The sequence below is a fragment of the Cervus elaphus genome, chromosome 29, assembly GCF_910594005.1.
Source record: "Cervus elaphus chromosome 29, mCerEla1.1, whole genome shotgun sequence".
Classification (NCBI taxonomy): domain Eukaryota; kingdom Metazoa; phylum Chordata; class Mammalia; order Artiodactyla; family Cervidae; genus Cervus; species Cervus elaphus.
Genome location: NC_057843.1, coordinates 9057752 through 9073227, shown reverse-complemented (window position 1 = coordinate 9073227; position 15476 = coordinate 9057752). Strand labels below are relative to the sequence as shown.

At 43.0% G+C, this 15476-nt stretch overlaps 1 protein-coding gene across 1 annotated transcript in view; it reads right to left on the bottom strand.

Annotated features, from left to right (window-relative positions):
• Positions 1-13736, bottom strand: part of PINX1 (PIN2 (TERF1) interacting telomerase inhibitor 1) — a 61586-nt gene extending 47850 nt beyond the window's left edge. Inside the window, exons 1-4 of the mRNA XM_043891110.1 lie at positions 13585-13736; positions 8780-8889; positions 6644-6736; positions 4708-4786 (exon numbers count right to left, since the gene is read on the bottom strand). Coding sequence (XP_043747045.1) covers positions 4708-4786; positions 6644-6736; positions 8780-8889; positions 13585-13603 — 301 coding nt within the window. The 5' untranslated portion in view covers positions 13604-13736. The remainder of the gene's footprint in view (positions 1-4707; positions 4787-6643; positions 6737-8779; positions 8890-13584) is intronic.
• Between the last annotated feature and the right edge of the window lie 1740 nt (positions 13737-15476).

The window sequence follows — 15476 nt, the reverse complement described above, 5'->3', positions numbered from 1 at the left end:
AGGTTTACAGGGGACAAAGATGAAAGTGGATTTTGGAAGCTGGAGGGGTAAGGTGGGTACAGATACAGAAAGGCAGCATGAGACAGCTCTTTTGTGGTGATAAAGCAATTCTGTGGCTTGAATGTGGTGGTAGCTACATGAATCTATACATGTGATAAAGCTGCATTGGAACTACACACACACAATTAAATGAAGGCTAAAAAACCCAAAAACTGGCGAAAGCTGAATAAGAACTGTGGTCCAGTTAACAGTCAACACCAGAGTCAATTTCCTAGTTTTGATACCATGCTATGGCTCTATTAGATGTCATCGTTGAAGAAACTGGATGAAAGGTATTCAGCACCCTTTCTACAACTATTTTTGCAATTTCCTGTAAGCCTAAAATTGTTTCAAAATAAAAGGTTCTTTTAAAAAGTGCGTAAAGGTAAGACAGGCCAATGATAATCCAAACACAGATCAGAGGTGAGATGAGGAGCAGAGCTGGCACTGAGCAGATTCAGCTGGAGGCTCACCTTCCGGGGTAAAAGCAGCAATAAAAACAAGTCACTGAGGAATGAAGTCAGTGGTAATACTCCTTTGATGAAAGAGGAAAATGTGGGGGAGAATGCAGTCCCTCACCCGAAATATCAAAGCAAGTAGATTTGGGGTGAGAGTCAGTGACAGGATTCTAGCGAGCTGCCTGTATGCCCTCATCTTTATCTATTTGTCAAATTCAAGTAGCAGAAAGAGAACATCATAGGTAGAAAAGAGACTGAATTTTCCTATAGTTATGTCATAAGGAAATACACAAACATGAGATTAGAGAAAGGAGAAAAAAAGAAATTTTCACTTTAATGCCGAAGGAAAACAAGCGCATGCTTGTTTAACATGATTAAACATGTTAACTAACTGTAATTCTTCCCAGGAAATTACACAGTAAGTCTCCAAACAACATAAAGGTAGATGCTTCAAGTTTTCAGATTAAGCATGGCTTAATCACATTAACAGCCTGAAACATTCTCCATGATCACTTCCAAGAACAACTTGCAACTTCTTTCAAAGACATCCTACCCATAAATTTCTTCTGCTCTTTTTGCAGGCAAAAAATTTCATATACCACATTACAGTCTCTATTTTGATGTTCCAAACACAAATCACCAAGTAACGTACCAGATTGAAGTACTTTTTACCAATGGAAGGCTTATTAAGTCCTAGGTGCTGGGCTAAGCTTTCTATGCATTCCTGCATTTCATCTCACAACCACCCTGGAAGAGAGCTGCTATGACTATTAAACCACCTCACAGGACACCGAAGCATGGGGGGTAAAATAAGACCCACTGATGAGGTGGCTGTGAGGGAACTGGAAGCCAGGCAGATACATCTGAGAGTGTGCATCCTTAACATGTGCACTTATCCCCGCAGAGCTGTGCTCACACTTAGGGGAGGGGAGAACCTCCTGGGAGCCTCACCACCTTCCCAGAGCAAACCTGAGCCCTGACACGTCCCAGGGCACCAGTTTCTACCTGCCTGTCCACGCGCACGCTCACCTAAAGCTGCTCTGTTCTGTGCAAACGCATCACTCCGGTCCTCCTCCTTCGCTTCTCCTCTGCGTCCTCCTCCCACTTTACACCAGAGGAGCACAGGTCTCCTTGCACCAGGATCAATAAGGAACAAGCTGCAGTGCTGGTGTGAGCGAGGGGTCCTTTCATCAAAGCCAGTCCCCTCCCCACCCTATCTATCTCATCAAGAGATGCAGTTCCAGAAAGGTTTTACCATTCTAACAATTGTTTATCAAAACTTGCATTTCCTGGTTTTGTTAATTGTTGTTCAGTTACCCAGTTGTGTCCGACTCTTTGCGACCCCATGGACTACAACACACCGGGCCTCTCTCTCCCTTACCATCTCCCGGAGTTTGCCCAAGTTCAAGTTCATTGCATCGGTGATGCCGTCCAGCTGTCTCATCCTCTGATGCCTTCTTTTCCTTCTGCCCTCAATATTTCCTAGCATCAGGGTCTTTTCCAATGAGGTGTCTGTTTGCATCAGATGACCAAAATACTAGTTTACTAGTTATAACCTACTAATTAGTAATGACAACTGAATCCAAAGGAAAAATATTTACATGGAGGCCTTGAGGTTACTAGAAATAAACCAAAAGTGTATATGTATTTGTTTTGTAGCAGAGAAACATGACAAGGTGATGAGTTTTTAAAAATTCAAGCAAAAAATATATTAATACTAAATATCATGGGGTATATACAATGGAATTATTTCAGAGGAAAAAAAACTAGAAAATATAGTATTGCTGAGTGTTAAAGGACTTGCTTTTCTATTTCTAAACAGAAGACCATGGATACCAAATTGCCCTAGTATTAAATACCTACTGAACACATTTGAGACTGATGAAAAGCTCTTATTTTCAAAAGTCGATATTTCGCAAATAGGCCAGATACACATTCTTTGCAACTATTTAAAACTATGATTAAAAACATTACAGCCATCAATCTAAAAATGTGAGACAGAGTATCAGTTCAATTCAGTCACTCAGTTGTGTCCGACTCTTTGCGACCCCACAGACTGCAGCACGCCAGGCTTCCCTGTCCATCACCAACTCCCAGAGTTTACTCAAACTCATGTCCATTGAGTCAGTGGTGCCATCCAACCATCTCATCCTCTGCCATCCCCTTCTCCTCCCACCTTTAATCTCTCTTAACACCAGGGTCTTTTCAAATGAGTCAGTTCTTTGCATGAGGTGGCCAAAGTATTGGAGTTTCAGCTTCAGCATCAGTCCTTCCAATGAACACCCAGGACTGATTTCCTTTAGGATTGACTGGTTGGATCTCCTTGCAGTCCAAGGGACTCTCAAGAGTCTTCTCCAACACCACAGTTCAAAAGCATGAATTCTTGGGTGCTCAGCTTTCTTTATAGTCCAACTCTCACATCCATACATGACTACTAGAAAAACCATAGCCTTGACTAGACAGACCTTTGTTGGCAAAGTAATGTCTCTGCTTTTTAATATGCTGTCTAGGTTGGTCATAACTTTCCTTCCAAGGAGTAAGCGTCTTTTACTGTTTTTCAAATTGCCTCAGAGGCTCTGGGAGCAAAAAAACTTGAAGATCCTTGTCCTAAACCACACCTCTGTGGATGACAGGCTAACAGCATCCCAGTTTATTTCCAAAAATATTTAAAATCACAAGGAACAAAATATCTGATAGAAGTAAAAAGCATTTCTTGAAACCATGAGGTAAGTCCACCAAAAAGCCAAGCTGAGTCATATGTTAACTACTTGAGATAGGATAATTTTTAAAAATAAAATTTTAAAGACTATAGAGTTTTCTCGTGTCCCACAAGGAAATAAGTGTTATTTCTAAAATTTGTGCAAGATTCTATGAAGAAAATAGTTTGGAATCTGTTTAGTTGACAGGCAAACTGTGTAATTAGGTAAGCAATCTTAAAGAACTAAAAATATTATAGCAGAAAAATAGGTTACTAGGTTAGCCTATCAGCTTTAATTCAAGTAATATGACCAAAAATTCATCTGGATGAAGATATTGTATTTACCAGAGATGATTTGGCAGAAAAATGGTCTCAGCTCTCCAGGTCCCTGGCCAGGTTTTCCCTTAAAGGAATATTTAAAGGCTTTTCAGTACTGGGACTGGCAGTAGCAAGGCCTGGTTTGAACTGTACTGGAGACAGAGCTAATAGCACCATACCTATCACAGGGAGACAGTGCCCTCTAGTGGTCTTGAGGTGAATCCACGGGTGGACAAGTTCAGAGTTGGGGCATTGTGCCCACGGGACATGAGGTGATATCAGGAGATATTTTTGATTGTCACAACTAGGGAGAGGGTGCAAATGGTGTCCAGTGGATAGCGGTCAAGGATGCTGCTAATCGTCCTAAATGCAGAGGACATGCCTCATAGCAGAGAATGATCTGGCCCAAAACATCAGCAGTGCCATGGCTGAGAAAGGCTTTACAGGCTCTTGCAATGATCCACAGGAAATACCAGCTGCTCAGACCACGTTGGTTACAGTGTAGGTGACAAGAGGAAGTCAGGGTCTGAATATATTTTAAAGGCAGAACCGACAACAGCTCTTTCGCTGGAACAACTAGAAGGATGAAGCTGACATCACCTGAAATGGGGAAGATGGTGGATAAAACAGGTTGTGGGGTATGCGGGTCCAACTGTTTGCAGGGTGGGAGATGAGGAGGTGCAGAATTGAAGTTTGGACATGTTGAGTTCCGGAAGTCGAGGAAACCCTGATGAGGATGCTGAGCAGGGGGCTCAGTACAAGTCTGGGATCCAGGAGACAGGGTGGAGCAGTGGAGAGAAATGTGGCAATGGGCACCACACCCGCTGGGAGGCCGGATGGCAAACTAAGAGTGCAGATGAAAGATGAAAAAGGGCCAGGCCTGAACTGCAGGGCCCCGGACACTGTAAGGCTGGGATAAGGGGACTGCAGCAGAGAAATGTAAACTGAATAAACTGATCCTGTCATTCTCAAACTCTTAACGGGGAAAAAAAGCCTCTGCTTATGACTAATGTTAATTCAATGTGAGTACCCAGAAATGTAAACAGACTATTTGTGATAGCTACAATCAATTAACTTTCAGATATGACACTAACAGTAAAAAAAAAAAAGTTGATAAAAATATTTTATATTGAGATTCAGTTCAGTTCAGTCACTCAGTTGCGTCTAATGGATAAAAAGCAAAGGTTTCCCCACCTGTTGTTTCCTGCCCATGGCAAGTGTTCAGCTGGGCCAGAAGCTGGTTAAAATCATCTTGATGAGCAATCCAGTTGTCCTGAAAAATACCAAAAAATCAATTAGAGGCAAACCTGTTATCTACCTACACTGAGATAAGATATATACTGCAATCAAGGAAATCTGAATTTTTAAATGTTTCACCAAAACATTACTTTATAAATTTGAATGAAGAAGAAATAGTATAAATTTGAACTGTATTTATCTATTTGTTGTTGTGTCTGACTCTTTTGCGACCCCATGGACTGTAGCCCACCAGGCTCCTCTGTCCATGGGATTTCCCAGGCAAGAATACTGGAGTGGGTTGCCATCTCCTTCTCCAGGGGATCTTCTCGACCCAGGAATCAAACCCCAGTCTCCTGCCTTGCAGGCAAATTCTTTTCTACTGAGCCACTGAGCATCTTGGAAGCTTAAGCCCTGATTTCAAATGTGGGTAACTTATCAAGTCAACTAATAGTCAAATAAACAGCAGGCAACCTTTGTGCTAAATATTAAAATAAAGCAAAACAAAAAATTTTTTTTCACACTAAGGGAAAATTATGTAGGTTAAAGGGAAAAAGCAGGGATAGATTTGAGGGCTTTGCTTCGCTTTTTGGAGCCTGTATGCCAATTCTATTTGCTTACATCCATCCCAATGTGAGAAACCACCACTGGGGAGGGTGAGGGAAGGGCTCCAAGTCCCCCAAGTCAACAAGCGCCCACTGGTAAGGTGCTCAGTTAGTAAGTTCATCATAACAGAGTCTCACTTAAAACAGAATGAGCATCTTCAGAATAATATCAACTTGTAGGGAGCAGGGTTTCCCTTTAGGAAGTTGCCTCATAGGTACTTTTCAAAGAATGCTTAAATATGTTATTTTTGAAAATGCTAAAGCCTATTAAATAGGCAATGTTTCTCCTAAAAAATTAAGTATATTTATATATCCACCTCTAAGAAGCTACCTGCAAAAATCAACCTTATGCAAACTCTTTTAAAAAAATTGTCTACGGTGTGTTTATTAATTGATGAAAATACAGAAGATATCGCTACACGTTGCAACTACTAAGTGTGTGCACTGTGAACCCCCTGAAGTACTGGTCTTAGATTTTGTCAGACAGTTACCACATTTGTTTCCATTTTATTGAGATATAACTGACATAAAACATTGTATTAGTTTTAGGTGTACAACATGATGATTTGACAAATGTATAAACTCTTCCTTTAGTGGTTTAAGCTTTCAGCTGTTAGCCCAAACAATCTTAGCTGCTCCAGTCTACCACTCAGAGCTACTGAACAAAGCAAAGTCATCCAGTTCACCTAAAGTAATTCTCCAGATTTTCTACCAGATTCTGTTGGCTGCAAAAATGTAAGAACAAAGCTTTCAGTTTAGATGCTTTCCTACAGTGAGCAACGATACTGAAAATGAAAGGCAGGGCAAGCCATGAACTTTTAATTACAGGGTCATATTTTCGAAGCGTTGGTGTTTACTAGGAAATGTGAATTATCTCAACTGCTATACACCAACAGTCAGAAACAGACAATGGACAAGAAAAGAACGGTACTCTCTTGCAGTATTTCCAAAACAAAATGCCACCAATTTTAGCAGTATAAGCTAATAGTCCAACAGAGGTCAAGATGAAAATTCCTCTCTGTCCTAAAGTGCAAAAAAAACCCACCACTTTTTGCAAAGTTCAGCAATAAGGCTACTTGGAATCTTTTATGCATAAGCAATAAGGCAAAATGATTGCATGTTCCATGATGCACAGCAGCTTAGTCACTGGCTTGTTATCCAAAACATGGACTGCACACTCTTGAATAGCTTAAAACTGATCAATCAATTTGACTGGATTAATTTGTTTTTACACTGACAAAAATAACAACGATGCAGGGAAACCCCCCAGCAGACACGCTGTTGCTCACTTCGTTATTGATAGTAGCTCCTAGTCCCAGGTGGTTATTTTTGACTTGAACTTTGATATGATCAGTGGCTCCTTGCTCCTGAGCCCCTAAACCCTGTGGAGATTAAACATAAAGAGAGTTAGCATTTTCATCAGGTAGGAAAGAAATTACCTCTCTCTTCCTTCATTAACCGATTCATCACTCACATTAGAAGGCTCCATCCTTGTCCTCAAGAGGACAGTCTAGTGGGTTCTTTCAGATATGTCTGTAACACCAAGGATGCGCTTACAGTGTGGTGCTGCGTAAGTCGCTTCAGCCGTGTCTGACTCTCTGAGAACCTGTGGACTGTAGCCCACCGGGCTCCTCTGTCCATGGGATTCTCCAGGCGAGAATACTGGAGTGGGTTGCCAGGACCTCCTCCAGGGGATCTTTCAACCCAGATATCAGACCTGTGTCTCATGTCACTGGCCTTGGCAGGGGAGTTCTTGACCACTAGCGCCACCTGGGAAGCCCTGCACTCAGAGTAATGAATGCCAATTCTTCAACCTGAGGCTCGCTTTAAAGACCATGAAAATACTAAAGAGAACGTGCCTTTTCCTGACGCGCAAAAGCAGAATGCTACTACCAAACTAACAGAAGCCCATCAGAGGCATTACAAGTCTGTGGCACTTTCCATTAAATAATTCTACAAAACAACCCTGAGGAAGGGGACCCCAAGTCCCCCGCATCATTAACACTCATTTGTAAGGTGTCCCTGAGCACCTGGTGTACTAAAAGTCACCCGAGGTGGCTCTAGTAGAGTGGATGGAGAAAAAAAATAAGAGATATAAAGGGACCAGATCTCAAGGACCTTGGACATTATGGGAAGAATTTGGATTCTATTATTTTTTTGTTTTTTTTGGCCACGCCCCCTGGCTTGCAGGATCTTAGTTCCCCAGACAGGGACTGAACCCGTGCCCTTGACAGTGAAAGTGCAGAGTCCAAATCAAGGATCACCATGGAATTTCCAGATTTTATCTCTTTAAAACAATGGGAAATCACTGAACTTTTAAGCAAAGGAATGACATGATCGAATTTCTATACTTTAAAAGCTCACAACGGCTGCTGTAAGGCAAATGCCCAGAGAAGGAAAAGAAGGGAGGCAGGGAAACAGCTGAGAGGCCGCTGTGTCGGTCAGGACAGGCGGTGGCGGTGGCTAGTCCAGGACAGGCCTGCGCAGAGAGGAGTCGTGACTGGGGGCGCAGGAAGTGAGGCAGGGGTGGGGCCAGCACCACCTCCAGGCTTCCGGCTTAGGTAAAGAAACTTGAGAAGAAAAAGATTTGAGAAGGATCAAAAAGTTTTATAATAAAAATAATCAACTTAAGATGCTAACTCAAGTGAAAATGCCAAGCAGGCTGATGAATTTATAACCTTGGAGCTCAAAGGAGAGGCTTGAATCTGGACTAGATAGAAAAGTGACAACTCTCAGAATTTAGATAATTCAAAGCATGGCATGGAATGAATGAGTTCACCCAAGCAGAGGACAGAAAAGGGCCTGGGGCTGAACCCCAAGGAATTCCAAAGCTCAAGAGTCTAGAGGAGGAAGAGCCAGCAACACATTTTGGGGTGGTTAGTAAAGCAGAGGGGAAAACCAGGACAGAGGGCAGTATTGTGGAAGCCAAGACAGAGGTACTTCAAGCAGGGGTGGTTGATGACATCCAATGCTGCTGAGGGATGAAGTGATGTGAGAACCAAAAAAGGATTCACTGGGTTTGGAAACAAGATCTTCAAAGACCTTGGCAAGAACCATATAGAGACATCCAGAAGCCCTATTTGAGTAAGGAATAAATGAAATGAGAGAAAAAGGAGAAAATGTGTAGTCCAGTTATAAGCGTGAATAAAACTTTAAGCAACGTAAAACTGATGGTTAAGTGTGATTCCAAATGCAACCAACTAAAAGGCACCATCGACAAATATCAGAGCAGGTTAAACGATTAACAAAGACAGCTGGCACGCATGTTCAATTCTAATTTTACTATCACAACGTCTTTAAAACTTAGTTATTTTTCTAAAATCACTTATTGATCCAAAATAAATTCTCCCAGTCTAAGAAAGATACAATCTCCTGATCTATAATTCTCTGCCTGGCTCCAATTCCTGTGCTCTTCTTCGAGGTACCTTTCCTTTAGACCACCCCATCTTCTCCAGCATCCTCTGGCCAAACTTGGAATCATCGTTACTCCACGCAGTGTTTCTTGGGTCCACAGCCCACTTCTGCTTCCGCCGACCTGTCAATGACAAAGTATCACATGAGCAGCTTGTCTTTCAAGTCTGAAAACACCTCACAAACACACACACACCTATGGCACACACACAACACTTCTATAAATGCAACATACAGTTTTATTAGATACAGATGTCAGATGCGGCATCCACTGGGACATAATATCAGCTTGGATCATTCATCCTAGTTTCCCCAAAAACTCTATAATCTGAACATACAGACTGATCTTGTAAAAGTGAAATAAAAATGTTTCCTCCAAATGTGACAAATCGAAATACATGATGCAGCATCAGTCGGGCCTTCCATTCAGCGATTGGCAGCAACGTAAGGCCCCTGTGACACCAAGGTCGCCATCACCCGTCATTACACACACATGGGAAGTGCCAAATGCATCCATACGCTCTCAGTTTCCACAGTAACCCAATGAGGGGAGACAGTCTGATCTCTGCTTTTCAGATGAGAAAATCTGAGGCCTTCAGGAGGCATACGCCTAATACCCCCAAGCAAAGACCAGAGTCTTTATACAAACCAAGGTCCTACCAACTCCAAAGCTCACATTCTTAATCCATAGCACACAGCTGTCATGAACTTGGGGAGAATCAACCTCCACACGACCTACAGATACTAATCTCACTGAAACACCCTACAGCCATATATGACCCCTTCTCTGAACTCACACGATAAATTACCTGTTTCTTTTCTTTGGCATTTATTTAACATTCCTCTGTATTACAGTTGTTTACATCCATCTCTTATGTTTGCTATTCTGCCATAAGCTCTTTAAGGCTCACATCTATGTTCTTATTCTTTCTTATGCTTCATTGCATTTGCCCATAGCAGGCATTCAGGAAAAAACACGATTGAATATATGAATGACTGAGAAACAAAAAAAAGGAGGGAAGGAAGAAGAAAGGCGACAAGAAAAGGGGAAAGGGAAAAAAGGAAGATAATTGAATTGAGGAAACTGCTTTGAGTCCCTACAAGTTGTTTTTGTTTTTTAATGTATATAACTAACTGACCCTGATGCTGGGAAAGGTTGAGGGCAGGAGAAGGGGACGACAGAGGATGAGATGGTTGGATGGCATCACCAACTCAATGGACATGGGTTTGGGTGGACTCCGGGAGTTGGTGATGGACAGGGAGGCCTGGCGTGCTGCGGTTCATGGGGTCGCAGAGTCGGACACGACTGAACTGAACTGAACTAACTGACCATTAGAAACTCAAACTTACTGCTACACTTTTAAGGAAACTTACAGGCGAGAAAAAGGACTCCAGAAGTTTATTACACAAGCATATGAAACCCAAAGTAAACGGTGGCCAAGTGGAAAATCTGAAGGTCAAATGCCATCACCATTTATCTGTCGCACCAATGGAAGCAGAGTACCAACAGCGGCTCATGCGTCAGCAGTGTCCTAACTGATTTACCGCACATAAAACCAATTAAGAGATTTTTAACTATCCACACTGTAGCAATAGGTAAACCTTTACAGGCATGCAGGCAGAAAAAGACGACTGAAAAAGGAAAATGAGCTGGGCTTAGATTTATCGTGTTTCGCAGGGAAAGGGGGACCCCAAAACGCTACTAAGGTGACTAAGTTACCACTTACTTATCTTAGTAAATACACAGCCTCACGTTGCCTCTGCTAACGAAGAGCTTAAGAGATGAGCCTGGCTAACGAGGGCTCTCTCTGCAAGGCTGCTTCCAGGTGCATGTTGGAGCCATGTCTCCAAACTAGCGTCGGCCAGGGGTCTCTGACTGGGGCTTGTGTGAAAGAGACATTTTTGAGAATGAGTGTGCCCACCCTCTGCAATAAAGATGGCATACAGTTTATGTCACAAACCCATTACTATAATGCTGGCACAAGAGCAGAGTCAGCCAAGGTCAGCTTTGCTTTCCCAGGGAAATGGCAGGTATCTTCAACCAACAGAGTGCACACATATGTGCTCAGTCGTGTCCGACTCTTTGTGACCTCGTGCACTGTAGCCCGCCAGGCTCCTCTGTCCAGTGGATTTCCCAGGCAAGAATACTGGGGTAGGGTGCCATTTCCCTCTCCAGGCGATCTTCCCAACCCAAGGATCAAACCTGCATCTCTTGTGTCTCCTGCACTGCAGGCAGATTCTTCACCAGTGTACCACCTGGGAAGCAATGCAGTAGGCCAGTGTTTCCCAAGTAAGGATGTTAAATGCAGGGGAGGACTCAGGATAGTGTCCTGAATCTGCAGAATCACTCTTTGGGATGAAGGGGGTAACCATCCTCTAGCAGGGACTCCTCCTATATGGAGATCTAGCCAGATATTTTCAGGGTAACCCTAACAAACAACCCTGCACACAAGAGGTACCAGGTCTAATCACTCCACGCCCAGGACCACAAAGTTTATGCCAGGATTCAGCTTACTCTGGGAAGTGTTTTGAGTGCCAAGAGCCAGGGGCAGAAGTTTTCTCTTTGTTCTTTTTTTTTTTTTTTTGCCCAAAGACACTTTCAGATATTCAAGACCTCAAAAAATATATCCTCCACCCATGTATTCTTATTAAAACATTTTTTGAGACATAGATTAAGGCATAGATTAATTTTGAAATAGAGTCAAGATTAAGGGAACAGCAGCATAAAATTGTAATGCAATGACCACTAAAATCCGTTAATGATAGCACTGTCATTTGATTAGAAAATGTAATAATTGCAAGTGTCAAACACTGGTCCTAATAAAATGTGGGTCTAAGACTCCAAATTAAATAAGGATTGAGAAGTGAGAGTGATAAATGAAATTTTTCTCTTATGTTTCAGTAGGCTAGATTTCTTACCTTAAATAGGGGAAGTCAATAAAATATATTTGACAATTAGAGAAACGCAGGATAAAGGATGTTTTTGAGAAACATAAAGAAAAGTGCTACATTTTTAAAACAGGATAGATGCCTGTGAAGATAAAAGAGAACACAATCTAGTCCATATGGCAAGGGAAAACAAAGGAAACAGTAGTGAAAATAGTAACTGAAGGTTAATCAGCGGGAAAAAGTAGGTTACAAAACTGTATCTACAGAATTATTACAATTTTACAAACTATCAGAGAAAATAACTGCTGGGTAGTGAAATGGCAAACTGGGATTTCTCTAAGCTTCTGTTTTCTCACTTCTAAAATAAGAACACCAGTCCTAAGTGTCTAAAATCAGGGGATGCCACTAATTTAGTAAATCATATTACAAGGCAACACAGAATATTGGGTTGGCCAAAGTATAGGGTATGGAAAAAACTTGAGTGAACTTTCTGGCCAACCCAATGTTATCTATTATTATGCCAAAGATTTGAAAATCTGGAGACACGGGGATGGGGGGAGAACTGAAAATCCTCTCTTGAAATCCTGCAGTCTGAATTACTGATGTCCGCAGATGGCACCGCGCATCCGTGTTTTGAACTGTTTTCACATTCACCATCTCACTGACTTTTTTAAGGCAACCTAGTGATGAACATAATCAAACATGTTTTTAATAGCCCCAGAGAAACAGGTCATGGAAAGAGACATAAATGAATAGCAGAACTAGAGCTAATGTTTCCAGGTACACGCTGAACTAAGTGTACATCAGAGAATATTAAAACCAGGAGACATTTAGCCACGCTGGTTATACAGATGAAGAAACAGCCCACAGGGTCACTCTAATACATACATACTCCGATCTGGAAGTTCTAATTTAAAAACCAAGAGTAGTCTGCTGACGCTAGTGACAAGAATGTAAAGAAACAGCGACAACTAGATCAATTTTGTCACTTTCTACCTCAACGACTTGGGGTGAATTATTTCCTCTGAATCTCAACTTCTGTCCCTGTAAAACTTGAATGGTGTCTTACCCACTTAGTTTTGTGCTCCCAATCCTCCATCTCTTTAGATGAGAGGATGCCGACAGCATTTATTTCATGGAGTCCCTGTGTAGCTGCTGTTGGTCTGTTAAATACGCTGGTTTTGGTCCTTGTTCACCAAACACTTTCAAAGTGACCGGCCGGCTTTTCAGGGCCAAAGCACGACTGCCCTCTGGTGGCCGGTAGCCTTAACTACAGGTGCCATTCAAAAGTTAAAAGCCGCTCCAAAGGAAGGAAATTGACGAACTTCACAAAATAATAGTGAATGTCAAAGGCAAACAGGCGCCGCGGGCGTTGCGGCCAACACGCCTCTCAAAGAAGACTGTTACTAATTCCAACTACCAAAGTCACACCCACCGCGATTTTATTTAGAATCATTCATTAGCCCTGCTTCCCCTTAAAAACACTAACTTCCAGTGTTTACTGCTCCTAAGCTCTTGGCTTTTCTTTTTCTTGATTCAATACATCTTCAAGGACGGGCTTTCACTGCTGGCCCAACAACTTCTTTTTAGCCAAAGGACGCTGAGGCCTGGGGAAGTAAGAGTTCAGGTTCCCCAAACCAGAGTCCTGACCCCCACTGGAACCCACCGCCCACGTGTCCAGGTTTGAGAGCGAGGACAAGCGTCCCAAGTGGACACTCGGTCTCATCAGCAGGCCTGCAGCTAACTTTCGAGGAAGGCTGAGCCGGGAAATCTCCGCGGCAGCCAGGGAGAGCCGAGATGGGCTTCCAGGACACCCGCCCCCGGCAACCTCCGGCCCACTGCGCGCCGGGGACCCGCGCCGTCTGTGGCCACCGTGTCACCCAGAACCTTCACCCTCGAGCCCGGTCGAGCCTCCGCGCCCAACACTCACGCTCAGCCAGCATCGACATGTCGCCGAGCCTGTGACGCTGCGGATCTCGGGACCTGAATGACCGCAATTACCGCAGGGCCGACCCGAGGAGAAGCTGAAACTACCGAACTCGCACGCCGGGGAAACGGCAGCGGCGGGGGGCGCGCTCTGATGACGTCACGAGGCGCGACTCGCTCCGCGAACCGCTCGGCGCCGAGTGGGCGGGGTGCGGGCCGCGTAGCACTCTGCCTTTGGGAGAATACCCGGTAGATTAAATGGTTTCCAAGGCTTGTTCCAACTTCAGCGTTCCGCGTGTCCGTGAAATATCTATGAGGAACATCCACTAAAAAGAACCGTTACTAAGTTTGGGTGTTTTGTTTTGTTTTTTTATATTACAGAATCTTGATATTTTTAAATTGTCAGCTGGAAGTTCTGGTGGTTCAGACGGTAAAGAAAATGCCCGCAAGGCAGAAGACCCGACTAAAATCCCTCGGTGGGGAAGATCCTCTGGAGAAGGGAATGGCTACCCACTCCAGTATTCTTGCTGGAGAATTCCATGAACAGAGGTGGGCTATAGTCAGGGCATGGAGTCGCGAAGAGTTGGAGTCGACTGAGCGACTAACACTTTTAACTATTTTTCAATAGATACTGCACTTTTAAAAAGAAGGTGATAGTGTGAGACATTCCATCCTGTTCTTTAGTCTCACGGCAGACCCGCATAGAGCAGGGCTGCCCAAACTTTAAAGTGCGAGTAAATCACCTGGGAATCTTGTTGAAATGCAGTTTCTGGCTCAGCAGGTCTGGAACGGAGCCAGAGATTCTGTGTTTCTAACAAGCTTCCAATGATGTGGCTGATGATGGCCTTACTTTGTATAGCAGGCCATCGAACAACCAAAGGCAGGAAGGAACTCAGGGTTAAGATATACTCTTTTCTTTTTTCCTGTTCAAGAAAAATACTTTATGAAGAACACTAGATGATGGTGATAAACACTTTCAAAACACTTCAAAGAACTGAACCCAGATGATTTAGGTAAGTCATCTGTGCTATTCCCCTACCTTCAGGCAAGTAAAGACCAGTATCAGGGACTGAAGGTCACAACTTCTTTTCTACACCTCTGGTAAGTCTCATATCCACCCTTGCTCGCCCCCACCCCACCGCCCCACGCCATTACACACTCACAGTTGTAAAAACTAGCCACACATTTCTGTACAGGCACAAAAAAGGATTCTTATGTGTTGCGTTACATCTTTATTTTCTATTCCAGATATGTCACTAACATTGTATCTATAAAGGAAATAAAGCTGAATCTTGCCAGTTTAATTTAGCTCATTTCTAAGCAGCACTAGAGCGATACAATGCAGGGCTGGGGAATGGGGAGCAGTCAGAGAACAGTGACAAAGCCTAAATTCTGCTACCAGCTTGGGGTGAGCCCTTGGGCAAGTCATTTCACCTCTTTTGATATCTCCTTCCATTCTATGAAAAAAGGATGATCTCTGGGATCATTTCCAATACCTGAAAGATTTTCAGAGAATTACTTTAATCAGATCTAGTTGCTGTTACCCAAAGAATGAAAGGCTCATTGCTCCTGGAGGATTTCTCCTGCAGTCCTGGCCATGTCTTCCTCAGTCCCCACGAGGAACACAGGTTGAGAAGCATCTACCCACCCTGAGATCTAATACACTGGAAATGGTTGCTTGATGTCTTGCTGAGATTTATTTACCTATTGTGGGAGATGGGGAGTGTCTGGTTTTGCTGGGTTCTTCCCCCTTCAATCTGCTTTAAATTCCATCCCATTTCAGTTGCTTATACTGCCTCTGAGTAGGAGAATGTGTCAGTCATTCTGGTTTTTTTTTTTAAGATTTTTTTTTTTAATATGGACCATTTTTAAAGTCTTTGGTGAATTTGTTACAAT